The sequence below is a fragment of the Lithobates pipiens genome, unplaced genomic scaffold (assembly GCF_037356315.1).
Source record: "Lithobates pipiens isolate NorthernLeopardFrog02 unplaced genomic scaffold, aLitPip1_a1.2 Scaffold_16, whole genome shotgun sequence".
NCBI lineage: Eukaryota > Metazoa > Chordata > Amphibia > Anura > Ranidae > Lithobates > Lithobates pipiens.
In genome coordinates, this window is record NW_027507748.1 from 304,450,712 (window position 1) to 304,464,186 (window position 13,475).

A 13,475-nucleotide genomic window follows, 5' to 3' on the forward strand; every position below is an offset into this window, starting at 1 on the left:
AAAAAACTTTTAGGAGGGAAGTTTAGGGAAAAAAAACGTACATTTAAATGCCCATCAATGCGGCCTTGTCAGTGTCACTTGCGGCCTTGTCAGTGTCACTTGCGGCCTTGTCAGTGTCACTTGCGGCCTTGTCAGTGTCACTTGCGGCCTTGTCAGTGTCACTTGCGGCCTTGTCAGTGTCACTTGCGGCCTTGTCAGTGTCACTTGCGGCCTTGTCAGTGTCACTGAGCGGCCCGGAAATAGCAGAGAACGGCTGAAGATAGCCAGGAACGGCCCGGTGCGCCGAAAATACCCCTGAAGCCGCAGAAAGAGTTAAAAATTGTGGGGGATCACGTATAACATACACCCCCACTTTCCCCCTGATTTTAGGGGGGAAAAAGGTGCGTGTTCTATGCTGATAAATACAGTATATGTGAAGCCTATTGTGATTTACCTTGTTTGTTCACAAGGAAATGGGGAGCCAAAATCAACAGGTGTTGCCAGAAAGACAAACGCCAAATGAGGCATATTGAAATGAGGAGCAGCTGATACAGCGTGTCCCGCCCAGCGTCACATGGGCGTGGCAAGAAAAGGGAGGCATCTGTGCCAGAGCAAAAAAGTCCACCCATACAGGCTCAGGAACCTCCCCAGTGTCAGCCGAGCTGGAAAGAAAAACCTGCTTCTGCAGTGCAAAATCAAAAGGTGTCCCCCACACAGCAGTGGGAGCACCCGCCCAAACCACCATCTGGTTGATGGTGATATGCCAAGTACCATGGCGTCAATATTTATATGTGGTTTTTAGCATGCCCTGCATGTATGCGATTCTGTGTATGCATTTTTGTGGTGTTCAGAATGTTATACATGATCTCACATGGTATAATAACATTTTTCTTTGCCAAGACTGCTTTTTGGTATACATCTCTCATTCAAAAACGCCCCCATTTTGTTGGAACCCATAAAAGAAACGCTGTGTTTTATATCCCACATGTTTACTTTATACAGTGATTGGCCTCATTTAAAGTCCGGGTGACCATTTTCCCTTTTCTTTGTCCAAAATTTGGGATGGAGGCTAATTACTTTTGGTACCTTGGACCACATCATTCTTTATCGAGGATTTTACAGGTGAGTATTACAAAAAAAAAATCTTTTTACACCTCAGGTGGCCAGGCCATTTTTGCAATTTTTCCATTGCTTTTTTATTTTTCCCTTGCAGCGTTCATAGTTTAAGACCCACCAAACCATATATTTTCTGAAACCATATATTTTCTGAAACCATATATTTTCTGAAAGCACACGACCAGTAAAATACAAATAAGGTGCTACTGACTTTTAGGGCACAATATTTATGCAAATGTTTATCAAAACAATACTTTTGTTAATGCACTAAAATCATTATTCAGATAAAAACAGTACATTTTACTAGGGCTGAAACAACTAATCGATCGGCAACTAATTATGAAATTAATCGATTACTGTTTTCATAATCTATTAATCGGCCAGTAACATAATGGGTTTAAAAAACTAAAATTAGCCCTTTATAGTACAAGAATAGCAAATCGCTACTGTAAATATTACTTTCACAGTTCTACAATAAAAAAAAAATGAACCCCTTAAAGTAGTGATCATCTGCTTTTTTTTTTTTTTTTTTTTTTTTATATATAACTATAAAGGGCTAATTTTAGTCTTTTTAACCCCATTATGTTACTACACGTCTTAGGCCTGGTTCACATCTATATGTTTGGTGCTTTTTGCATAACTGCACTACAGTTCATTTACATGGTTTCCCATGGGATACGCTCAGATCTGTGCTTTTTTTTTCAGCCACTGGGTATTTGGAAAGGGTCAGGGACCTTTAAACGCAAAATGCTGCTTCTTTGGTTCAATATACTTCAATGGAGAAGCTGCAGAAAAGCATGTAATGCGTTTTTGAAGCATTTTTTAATCTGGCCAAAAAAAAATGCAAAAACGCAAATTGCAGTAAAATCACGTGCGCAGAAATCAAAAATGCACAGCAAAAAGCACTGCAGAAACAGATCAAAAGCAAACTGCATAGGTGTGTACCGAGCCTTATGCTGGCCACACGGATCAATTTTCAGATAAAAAAATCTTTGTACATTCGCTGAATGAAAGAATGAAAGAATTTTGTTTGAAATTTTCACTTGTTTTTAACATTCTGTTTTTAAAATTAATGTAATTTCTGAATGAAAACCACATACACTGAAAATTCCTTTGACCAAGCAGTTTCTATTTCCAAATTTTCCCATCACTGTGGTTTAAAATGAACGTCAATTTGCCCCACTTTTTATTATTTTTTTATTTTTTTTTAAGGTTATTAACTGATTAATCCATTAATCAAAACAATAATCGGCCAACTAATCGATTATGAAAATAATCGTTAGTTGCAGCCCTACATTTTACAAAATAACTACTAAATATAAAGGCTTAACCTGTATTGAGTTAATAACAAATATTTGGAATATTTTAAATGGCGCCTTTTTGCAAAATGGTGAAACCTGAACGTGCGCAAAAATGTAAACCATATTTCTCTAAAAATCAAAAGGTTTTCATTGTTCCCTTACAGCTTTCAGGGTTTGTTAAAGATCCCCCAAGCCATATATTTACTTAAAGCATAGGACCAGTAAAAAGGTGCTACTGATTATGTTCACTGAAAATACACCAAAGCAGATACTAACAGCAAATTTGACAAATTCCTACCAAGTATAAAAGCTTAACCTGTATTAAGTTAATAACAAATATTTGTACATTTTTAAATTGCACTTTTTTGAGAAATAGTGAAGATCGGACATACGTAAAAGTTTCTTCGAAAATATGAAGATTTTTCCTTTCACTTACAGCTTTCAGAATTTGTAAAAAAATAACCCTAAACCATACATTTTATGAAAGCACATGGCCAGTAGAATAAAAAGGTGCTACTGATGTTGACGGCAGCACGATATTTGCGCAAATGTTTATTAAAACAATGTTTTCGCTACAAATACACTAATCATTATGGATTTATACATGCCAAAATGTACAAAATTCCTAGTAACTATAAAAATGACCTGTACTAACTTACTAGATAACAAATATTTGTACATTTTAAAATTGCACCTTTTTGTGAAATGGTGAAAACTGAAGGTACGCAAAACTGTAAATAACAATTTACTCAAAAAATCGGGAGGTTACCATTGTTCACTTACAGCTTTCAGAATTTGAAAAGACCCATCAAACTAGACATTTTCTGAAGGTACATGACCTGTAGAATTTAAAGTGCTACAAATTTTTTGGGCCCCGCAATAATTGCGCAAATATTCATATCGCTATCTTCACAAAAAATACACTAAAATCATAAATAGTGCACATAAACACAACATATCTTAAAAAATTCCTGCTAAAATATTACTAAAGCATCTTTCACATGTGGCATACTAAAGAGTATGCCCATGGAGGGCAATGTTTACCCGCACAGGCAGTCCCATTTATGTCAATTGGGATGCAACGGCTGCACAGGCATAGCTGCTGTTCCCAATCTGACATCCATGTGGGTACATGACCCTGAACTCAGACAGTGAGAGCTCAGGGACATGCATGCGGACCTACATGGATATAAAATTGGGAGCAATGGCTCTGATTGAGCAATTGCTACAGCCCAAATGATATCAATGGGACTGCCTGCACAGAGATGCATGGAACACCTGTGCGTCCCTGTAAAGGTATGCTGTGTATGCCCTGTGTGAACAAGGCCTTAGGCCTCTTTCACACAATCGCACCGATCGGGTCTGCCTGTCCATTTTTCAGGCTGATGTAAATGTACATGAGTCTGTTTACACCAGCCTGCATCCGATCCAGTCTGCTAAAAACACTGATGGGGATTCCATTACCCATCCATCTAGCAGATTGGATAGTATCTGATGGAAATGGACACAAGGTCCATTTCCATCCGACCACCCCATAGAGAACAGCGGGCTGTTTGTGTCTGCTCTACCTCAGCGGAGAGCACGCAGACTTGCCATCCGCCCGCTCAGTGGGGATTAGCAGACAGATCCCCCGCTGAACAGGCGGATCTGCTTGAGAGTCTGCTTCATATAAAAGGGGTTTTAACAGGAGTAATTGGCTTGAAAAAGGTTGGCCTGGGGGCACAGAGCATTGTGCCCTGAAACCACCCACTTGTGACGGTAGCGAATTATTTGTTTTCTCCCGGCTTCATCCGAGGAAGCTGGGGAGGGGCGAGTGCGGGCGGGAGTGGGGTCACTGGAGAGGCTTGGGGGGGGGGGGGGTCCTTTGAGATATCAGAGGTCTAAACAGACCCCCATTTCATCTCCTTTTTTGAGACAGAGAAAGGGATTGAAAATGGTCCTTTTCTCTGCAGCACTTTACTTGAATAAGGAATCTGTATAAAGATTCCTCTCATAAAATTAGTCTGATACATAGTAGCGCTTGTGGTTTACTATTCGCTGTCAGACATTTAGGAGCGATCATAGTGTTCGCTGCCTGCGTCCACTGTGCTACAGAGCCCCATGCTGCACCTGAAGCTCAGGGGAACGGCAGAGGAGGGCTGCCGGCTTATGATGGTAGCTGCAGGTGGATCGGGTGGAGGAAGGGTTATTCATTGCTGGGGTGAGGGGGGGGGGGGGGTGAAGGGCATAGTAAAAGAGTGGGGGGAGTATTTTTTGGTAAAAGGGAGCGGCAGGGATAGAGGGGCTGGGGACAGGGAAGCGGTGGCTTGGGGGGCTTTAACATTTAGGGTTAATAACACTGGTTGGCAGGTTGTAGTTCGCTGGTCAGTTTAATAGCAGAATTGTTCAGCAGACTGAACAATTCTAAAAGTTTTTATGGTCATTAAAGTTACTGAGCTTATAGGAGAGGGAGAAAAGAGGTCCGTATGCACTTGGCCACGTGCAGGCACTTCCGTAGGCCCGTACGGACCTGGCAGTGAAATGGTTAATCTTGGCTTTAAAGTGGAATTCCATGAAAAACCTAACTAATCTTAAAAATGCTCCATCTCCCCTCAACACCTATTGACCTGTGCAAAAGATCTGTGTACTTATATTTTCAGGCTGTTCTGGTCATGTGATTTGGCTCTCCTTTGTCAGCCAGCAGTGGCTACAGGAGAGAGGGAGCTCTGGCAACTGATGGATCATAGGAGGCTATGGGTGACATCCTTGACATTACCAGCTGTTGTCAACACTCTCCTCTGCCCTTCAGTGGGCGCTGACTGGCACAGGGGAGATCATGTGACTGGAGCAGCCTGAAAGTAGGCAAGTATAGCTTTCTTACACAGGTTAGTCAGAATAGGTGCTAGGAGGGGGAGGGTGCATATTTAAGGGTAGTTAGGTTTTGCTGGAATTCTTCTTTTGCGGGTTTTGTTTCCTATACAGGGCATCGGCAGATACTTCACACGAAGCTAAAGCTTTGATTGTTCTTTTGCTATTTATGAATGAACAAGCAGAGCTGGCTGATCATTGACAGATTACTCAGCTTTGAGAGTTGTCTAGTCTGAGCTCGCTGTACCTCCCCCAAAGGAACGCCCATAATTTGGCATCAAAAAGGAATGAAGCTGCAGCCAGCATTAGGTGTTTTTAGAGGATAACTGGGCCACTGATCATAACGCGACTAATGCACTAAGTCCTCTGTGGCGTTGAATAAAATTAAACTATTGCGAACACTTGATTTATATTTTTGGTCTTAAGAACTAAGATATAGTCTGCATTTAGCTTTTGGCAGATTCTACAAACCAGAATAGTAGTTGCTTTAAACACTTTTTTGAAACCTTTGCACCAGGATTGTTTGCAATAAATTGTAAGAAAAAGTATGCAGTGGGCAATAACCTGAGTACAATGGTTAAAACAAACGACTTAAATATAATATGCAATGATCCTGTAATCTCAAACACAAACTTTTGCTAAAGAAACTATTGGCACTCGGGAGCTTAGTCTTTGGTCAAATATACATTCAGTTGGCACTATAGGACCAAATACCATGTAATTAGGTGTTCAAACACTGTGGAAATATGTTTTAGTGAGATCAGTTTTCACTAGAAGTTGCACCAGAGGGTTTACCAGGGTGCCTCTTTACGTTAAAATTTTAGCATTTATGCTAGGCGTTTCAAACTGGCTGCTCTCCAGCTGTTGCAGAACTACAAGCCCGATGAGGCATTGCAAGGAGCACAGTTACAAGCATGACTCCACAGGCAGAGGCATGATGGGACTTGTAGTTCCGCAACAGCTGAAGCCTGCTGGTTTGCGTCTTCTGATTTATGCAGCCTTCCACAAGGTGAAACCAAACCTGTGACATGTTATGGTAAACTTTATGGTGTGGAGTTGATAGTGAAATCCTATTTTGATATTAAAATGTTCATAATGTATGAGACGCACTTTTTTTATTTTATTTTTTTCTTCCCCCTCACCTCATCTGTAACTAGACCCCAGAGGAACATGAAATAGAAACAGGAATCAAATCGAAGGAAGCTCGGAAGTATATATTTAATTGCTTGGACGACATGGCTCAGGTAAGTTAAGCATATTAAGCCTAGGTTTAGTCTTTTAATATAACTATGCATTTAAAGTATAGCTCAAGTCAACATTTTTTACCTTCACCTCTGTCTGCGAGTTTTCATGTGAGCTTATACTAAGGCTCACAAAGGTGGCCAGGTGGTGGTAAAATTATAAGAAAAGTTAAGATTTGGTTTGGAAGTACAAAATTTCCTAACACCTCCTTTTTGTCTTTGACTCCCAAGTCCATCAAGCCTGCCCAAAAGTCATCCTCACATCCTAGGGACCCCTCGGTCTTAGAAGCAGTGGGGATATTTGTTGGCATTTGCACCAGGCTCAATCCAAAATTTCTTCAATTTGAGTCCAATCTGTCACTTTAACCACTTGCCTACTGGGCTCTCTTACCCTCTTCCTGACTTCCAATTTTCAGCTTTTAGAGCTGTTGCACTTTGAATTACAATTGCACGGTCGTGCAACACTGTACCCTGACAAAATTTTCATAATTTTTTTCACACAAATAGCGCTCTTTTGGTGGAATTTGTTCACCCCTGGGGTTTTTATTTTTTGCAAAATGAAATAAAAACTTTTATAGTTTTTTGCAAACTGGTAACTTTTTCTCCGTCACTGATGTGTGCTGATGCGGGGGTACTGGTAATCTGTGTCCTGATTATCAGTGCACATGTCCCTTTTTAGAAACACCAGTTATTGGCTGTCAGCATGAGGAAAGGAGTGCCGATAACCAGCTTCTATTTACATCCGTGATCAGCTGCAATCGGACACAGCTAATCACGTTGTAAAGAGCCGCTGATTGGCTCTTTACTTCAATCTGTGATCAGCAGTGTCTTTCGGACATGGTGATCAGAGCGCGCCACCTCACCCCGCAGCGGGCGTGATCACGGGAGCCCATCATATGATGACCTTGTAGAACTAGCCGGCCGCGCTGTAGCCGTCAAGTGGTTAAAGAGGTACAAAAGAGTTTCTATCGTGGCCTCTTACTTTTTGCTTTCTAATCTGCCAGTTTTGGATCAAAGGAAAGCAGATTTAAGGATTGCCTTGCACCAACTTTAGTCACAAGGATTGGCTTTACCAGTTCCTTTTGAAGAAAAGTGTCAAGATTTCTATTCAAACCTATTCACACACCCAAAAACAAATGGGGGCATCCGCCTAATACTGGACATAATCTCTAATCAAATTTCTTTTTGTATACCAAAATTCTGCATAGAATCCACAAGATCTCATTGCTTTTGAAGACCAGGGGAATTTCTGGTATCCATAGACATACAAGGTGCCAGTGTGCACATTTCTATTCCCCTTATATCAAAATAAATTCTGCACTTTGCCGTGGGAGACCAACACTTAGTTTTGTAGCTCTAACATTCAGGCTCTCCTCTGTTCCCCCCAAGTGTTCACAAAACTGCTTGCCCTGCTTCTGGCTTCTCCACTAACCCAGGGAATTCATGTTGCATATTGCTGCTTACCAGTGTTGAGATTCATTTTTCTTTAAACCATTGGTTGGATGATCCACTTTCTAGAGTCTGCTCTACAGTCCTCAAATTATCTTGAGTGTCTGACTCTAACGTTGGACCCAGCTTAATCCAGAATTTTCAGTCCCCATGAAAAGATCGCACATGAGTACCCACGGGCTGAAACTGCACTACTCAGTTCAGTTCCACATAAGGATAGTTTGGACTTCATAGTGGCCTCCTTCGAGGGACTTCTTTTTGCCCAGTTTCACTCCAGATCTCTTCAATACAACATATGCATTATGTGAAACAAGCAATTCCAATCTTTGGATTATCCAACATTTTTTTAATCTATGTCGTGGTGGATTAATACTTTAGAGACTTTCATCTCAAGGACAAATTCTGATTCTCCAAGAGCTTTTAGATCACAGGTGTCAAACTGGCGGCTCTCCAGCTGTTGCAGAACTACAAGTCTCATGAGGCTTCGCAAAGCTGATAGTTCTAAGCATGACTTTCAGATCAAATATATGGAGCCCTGCAGTTCAGGAGCGATGTTCTTTAGCAAGTTTCTAAAGTTGCGTTTTGCATGGGAGTAATATCGGTTTAGATGCATAGGGCACTTTGCCCTTTGCCTGACATGCCAAAGATATGCATACAGCAGAACCTAAAGTGGCCTCTGTTTAAAGTGGTTGTAAACCCTTACAAACCACTTTGACCTACAGGTAAGCCTAGATTAAGGCTTACCTGTAGGTCCAAGCAATATCTGGTTTAGGAGATATTTGCCCGAAAACGGGCACCGCCGTCTACGGCGCATGCGCCGTAGACAGCGGCGCGCAGGCGCACTGAACGCGGCAGTTCCAAAAATGGAGCTGCCGCATTTGTCGACTCCCGTGCGCATGCGCTGGAGTGACGTCATCGCGGCTTCGCCTAATGACAGCGGCGGAGCTGCGAGACGCCACCAGCAAGATGGATGCGGCGGACTACAGGGGACAGCGCGACTTCGCTGGCTCCTGTGGCAGGTAAGTGACACATAATGGGCTACTATGCGATACATAGTAGTCCATTATGCTTTACCTTTGCAGGGAAAAAAAGAGGAAGTAAACTCATCAGGGTTTACTTCCTCTTTAATCTACAGTTGGCATGGTGCTGCAAATGTGATCAGCTCTGGCACTAGCCATTTGATGGTTTCTCAGTTCAATTGAGCACTAACTAGAGCACACTAGTAATTGTAACATTTATGATTAAAGGCTTGCATTGAATAGAACTGTTTTAAGAAATCGTATAATTATACGGAATCCTGTAGAATAAGAAACTGTTAAATTGGTGGGTCTAGTTCCACTTTAATTCCCAAAATGAAGGTTGTTCTGTTTTAAACAACCCCCCAATCCAAAACCTGTTTTTTTTTTTTTTTTTTTTTTACCCCGGCTCGCCCCCATTCTATGAGGGATTTCAGTTAGGCACCATTCACATACATGTAAATTGGATGCATCCGTTTCTCATGACTTGATCCAAACTGGCAGTGCGAATTTAAGGAGTCCTGTGCATTTTCTGAGCATTGCGGTGTGATTCAGATGCAAATTCCAGGCTCATTGCCTTCTATGGAGACACACCTCTCCTCAGTTTTGATCCTGAATCTGGCCTAGTATAGCTTTCGAGGGAAACCCCCTTGCCAGTATAATTAAAAAAAGGCAAATAAAATCCATTCCAGACCCTAATCCGAGCATGCAGCATTTCTTTGACACTTTTTTTGGTGAATGTGTAAGGTCATACTCATTCACATGGGGGATTGTTGCAGGAGGTTTCTGATTCCAATAAGCCCCCTGCCCACAGACCTCCACAGCTACCGGTCAGGGTTGTGGGGAAGAGGCCCTTGTCTCCATAAAAATCAATACTTTTTATTTTTGTGTTTTTTTTTTTTTGTTTTTTTTTTATTTTTCATTTAGCTGTCAGGGGATCCTAATAATGGCGGCTGAGTCATCTATTAAGGATGCGGCAGCCAGCTTGCTGGCCCGCTCCTTAACAACTAGGTATTTAAAGATGCCAGTGGCCGCTGACTCCCAAAAAAATCACATTTGAATCGCATCCAAATCTTGGCTGAACAGCTACTTTGGAAATTCACAGTGGAAACGCAGGAGAAATTTACACCAGACATGTGAACCTAGCCTTAGTGTGGGGAGTTGGGTTCCGCTTTTAAATATTTTATTTACTTGCCCTTTAAAGTGGTTGTACACCCTGTACAACCACTTTTACCTACAGGTAAGCCTATATTGAGGCTTACCTGTAGGTGCTTGAAATGTCTCCTAAACTTCCACACTTTAGGAAATATTTGTTAAAAAGATCGCCAATGACTACGGCGCATGCGCCCTTTAGAAAGCGCGCATCGTGCCCTTTCTAATGGGGGTCATGCCGTGACTGGCGGGGGTGGCATCACGCGACTCTGGCCAGTCACAGAGCTTTCTAGAAGATTAAAAACTCCATCTACATCTTAGTGGCTTTATGTTAGCTTTACAACTTTATGGGTGTGACATTCTTGTCCTCAGTTTCCTCCCTACACTCAAAGTATTGCTTCATGTTCTCTTTTGCTGAATGTTCCTCACTAATGCAAGTGAATACATCTATTTTCTTTCTCTAAGGGTACATCCATGTTAAGTGCTGTACTTCTTGGAAGGTCAGTAAACGGGTCACTGTTATCTGGAAGCAGCGTTCATAAGTGGGATAGTGCAGATTCAGAGGCCTTCGTGGAAGCTAATGCCTGTGAGATGGACCCTGTTTCTACTCCTACTTTGTTGGCTGGGAATTATGCCTTTTACATGGCAAATTTTTTACTGATTCTTAGGATCATATACCCAATGTTAAGACAGGTTGTGGTGTAGCTACCACCCTGAAGCACCTTTTGGTGTGAGTTGAAGTTTCTTCTTATCCTTCATATTATGAATCACCACCTCCCTGCAGTCAAGAGTTTTGAGAGCATTAAAACGAGAATTGAATGGTCCCAGTCCCTCGCAGGAATCTTCTGGGTGCCTGGTCTTTGGCCAGCTTTATTGGCCGACACAAGATGTCATTCCTGCACATGCACAGGAGTCGGTCACCCCAGCACACAAGGGCAGTACTGGCTCTGTAAGCTTAGCTGAGCTGCGCATGCGCAGTTCGTTTTACATGCTAGAGAATGTTGCAAGCAGGCAGGTTGGTGGCTTTTATTGCAAGTGAGACCTTTTCTTGACCACCTTTGCTGCTTTCTTCAGATACTTATAGTAAGCGTTCCACATTGGTTTGGATCTCTTTGGCAATTACACACCCCTCAGTTTGGATTGCTTTTGAATATCCCAAATGTCTAAGCATTTCTACATTTCTGTGCCCCTCAATAAAATCGAAAGAACATAAGTTTTATGACCTTTGGCGTGAATTTGTAAGTGTATTGAGGGACACATATGACCCATCCCTCTGTTTTATTGGTCTATTGTACTGCTTTCTCACAGAAGTTATACTTATGTGAGAAAGCAGTACAATAGACCAATAAAACAGAGATGGGACATGTGTGTCCCTCAATAGACTTACAAATTCACGCCATGTTCTGTTATGTTTTTTTTAGAATTTATCGAGGGGAAACAGAAATGTAGAAATACTTAGACATTTTAGGTTGGGGTAGTGGCTGGCTAATGTATTTTTTTACAGTGTTCAAACTTCCTGAAGTCATCAGTATAACTGATCCCTAAAAAATAAATGCTACATTTGTGTCCCTCAATGGGTTTCAAAATGTTTTCTTCACCATTGGTTGAGTCTGTCAGCTGTATAGTGTATGATATTTAATAATTAAAATGATTATGAAAATGTTTGGTTTTGGTCTGATATATTCTGTTTCTGTTGATTTTGTAATGCTTAGGTGAATATGTCTACTGACCTAGAGGGCACAGATATGTTGGCTGAGAAGGCAGACAGAAGAGAATATATAGATTTGTTGAAGAAAATGTTGACGATTGATGCAGATAAGAGGATAACTCCAATGAAAACCTTGAACCATCCTTTTGTTACTATGACTCACCTGTTGGATTTCCCTCATAGCAATCAGTAAGTATGCTGTGTAAACTGTCTGCACTATATAAATCCTGTATAAATGCTTTGTGCCCGTTTTTTAGACTAATTTTTGCTGGTAGCATTCCCCATTACACAGTAGTGCATAGCTGTGGTTTTTTTTTATATAATGCGGTTTTCAACACAGCCTTGATATTGTAGCTTTTCATGTGGTACACTTGAATGTTCAATTTTTATTTCATTCATTTTTTTTTTTTTTTTAAACAGCATATTAATGCTGGTTGACTTTCCCTTTAGTGTGAAGTCATGTTTCCAGAACATGGAGATCTGCAAGCGAAGGAACAACATGTATGATACAGTAAACCAGATTAAGAGTCCTTTTACAACGCATGTTGCTCCCAATACAAGCACAAATCTGACTATGAGCTTCAACAATCAGCTGAACACTGTGCACAACCAGGTATGTGATGCAAGTATGTGCGCTGTATACGCCTGAAACATTCAGGTGTTATAAAGGCCAGTGCTGCTTATCAAATTTTGTTTTTATAGATGAAAAACAAATTCCCCACACCCCAAGTGATCACATATCCTCTGTTCCCTCTGTTCTCAGCTGCCTAAGAGCTGGGGGTGGAGAAGAAACAGTTCACTGATCTTCCTAGTGAATGGCTGTGCAGGGTAGGTGTCAGGACAAGTCTGATCAATTGGAGGAGAGAAAGCAGATTTCCCAGCACAGCTAGAGAACTGACAAGGCTGTGTTTGCTTAGTGTGGTCAGTTTTGAAAATAGAGCAGAGGGACTGGCAGGAACACCACACAAAGGAAGCTTTACAAAGAGAACAAGGTACTTTTTCATAGTGCTACATGGTACAGCAGGCACATATCAGAAATATGAAATGGTGTTTTACATTTTCTGTTATCCTATATTATCATGTAACAAAGTGGGGGTTTAATTTTTGGTAGCTTTTGAATATTATAGACTGAGATAGAAAATTAACTCAGAACAGTGCTAAAACCCAACTTTGGGCAAAATTGTAATCCAGCCTGTGTATTGGCAATAACATGCCCCTATTCTCTGTGCCTTCTGAAAAAAACTTTTTCGAGACACAGTGATATGTACTTTTAAAGTCCTGGTTTCCATGCACGGTCATCTTATTTCCTGTCCCCAGGACCAGGCACTTTTTCCTGCTTGCTATCTGCACAGTGACTGGTCGCATTCCCACCCCCATGTGGTTCTTAGCTTTGTTAGCTGATGTAAATGGGTCAGTGAAAAGAGCATTATGAGCAGGATTATTACAGGGCAAAAATTATCAGTCCACCTGCCCGTTTCTGCTCTGCCTTTTTGGTACCAGTGCCAAGCTCCTATTCCTGTAGTCATCACTCAAAGGAAATTAACTATAGCACACAAGACCTACTGTAGTTAAGGGAGGTTGATGTGACCAAAAAAACACGCTGTTACAATCTACATTGACACATGTATCTCATTAGTCTAGGAACACCATGGCAGTAAAAGTATGA

At 41.4% G+C, this 13,475-nt stretch overlaps 1 protein-coding gene across 10 annotated transcripts in view; it reads left to right on the forward strand.

Moving 5' to 3' along the window:
- HIPK1 (homeodomain interacting protein kinase 1) overlaps positions 1–13,475 on the forward strand; it is a 197,348-nt gene that overhangs the window by 129,912 nt on the left and 53,961 nt on the right. For 6 of the 10 annotated variants that reach the window (XM_077481570.1, XM_077481572.1, XM_077481580.1 and 3 more), the window contains exons 5-7: positions 6,401–6,487; positions 11,814–11,998; positions 12,230–12,422. In XM_077481570.1, coding sequence (XP_077337696.1) covers positions 6,401–6,487; positions 11,814–11,998; positions 12,230–12,422 — 465 coding nt within the window. The remainder of the gene's footprint in view (positions 1–6,400; positions 6,488–11,813; positions 11,999–12,229; positions 12,423–13,475) is intronic. The other 4 variants (XM_077481573.1, XM_077481574.1, XM_077481578.1 and 1 more) reach the window with 1 other exon arrangement.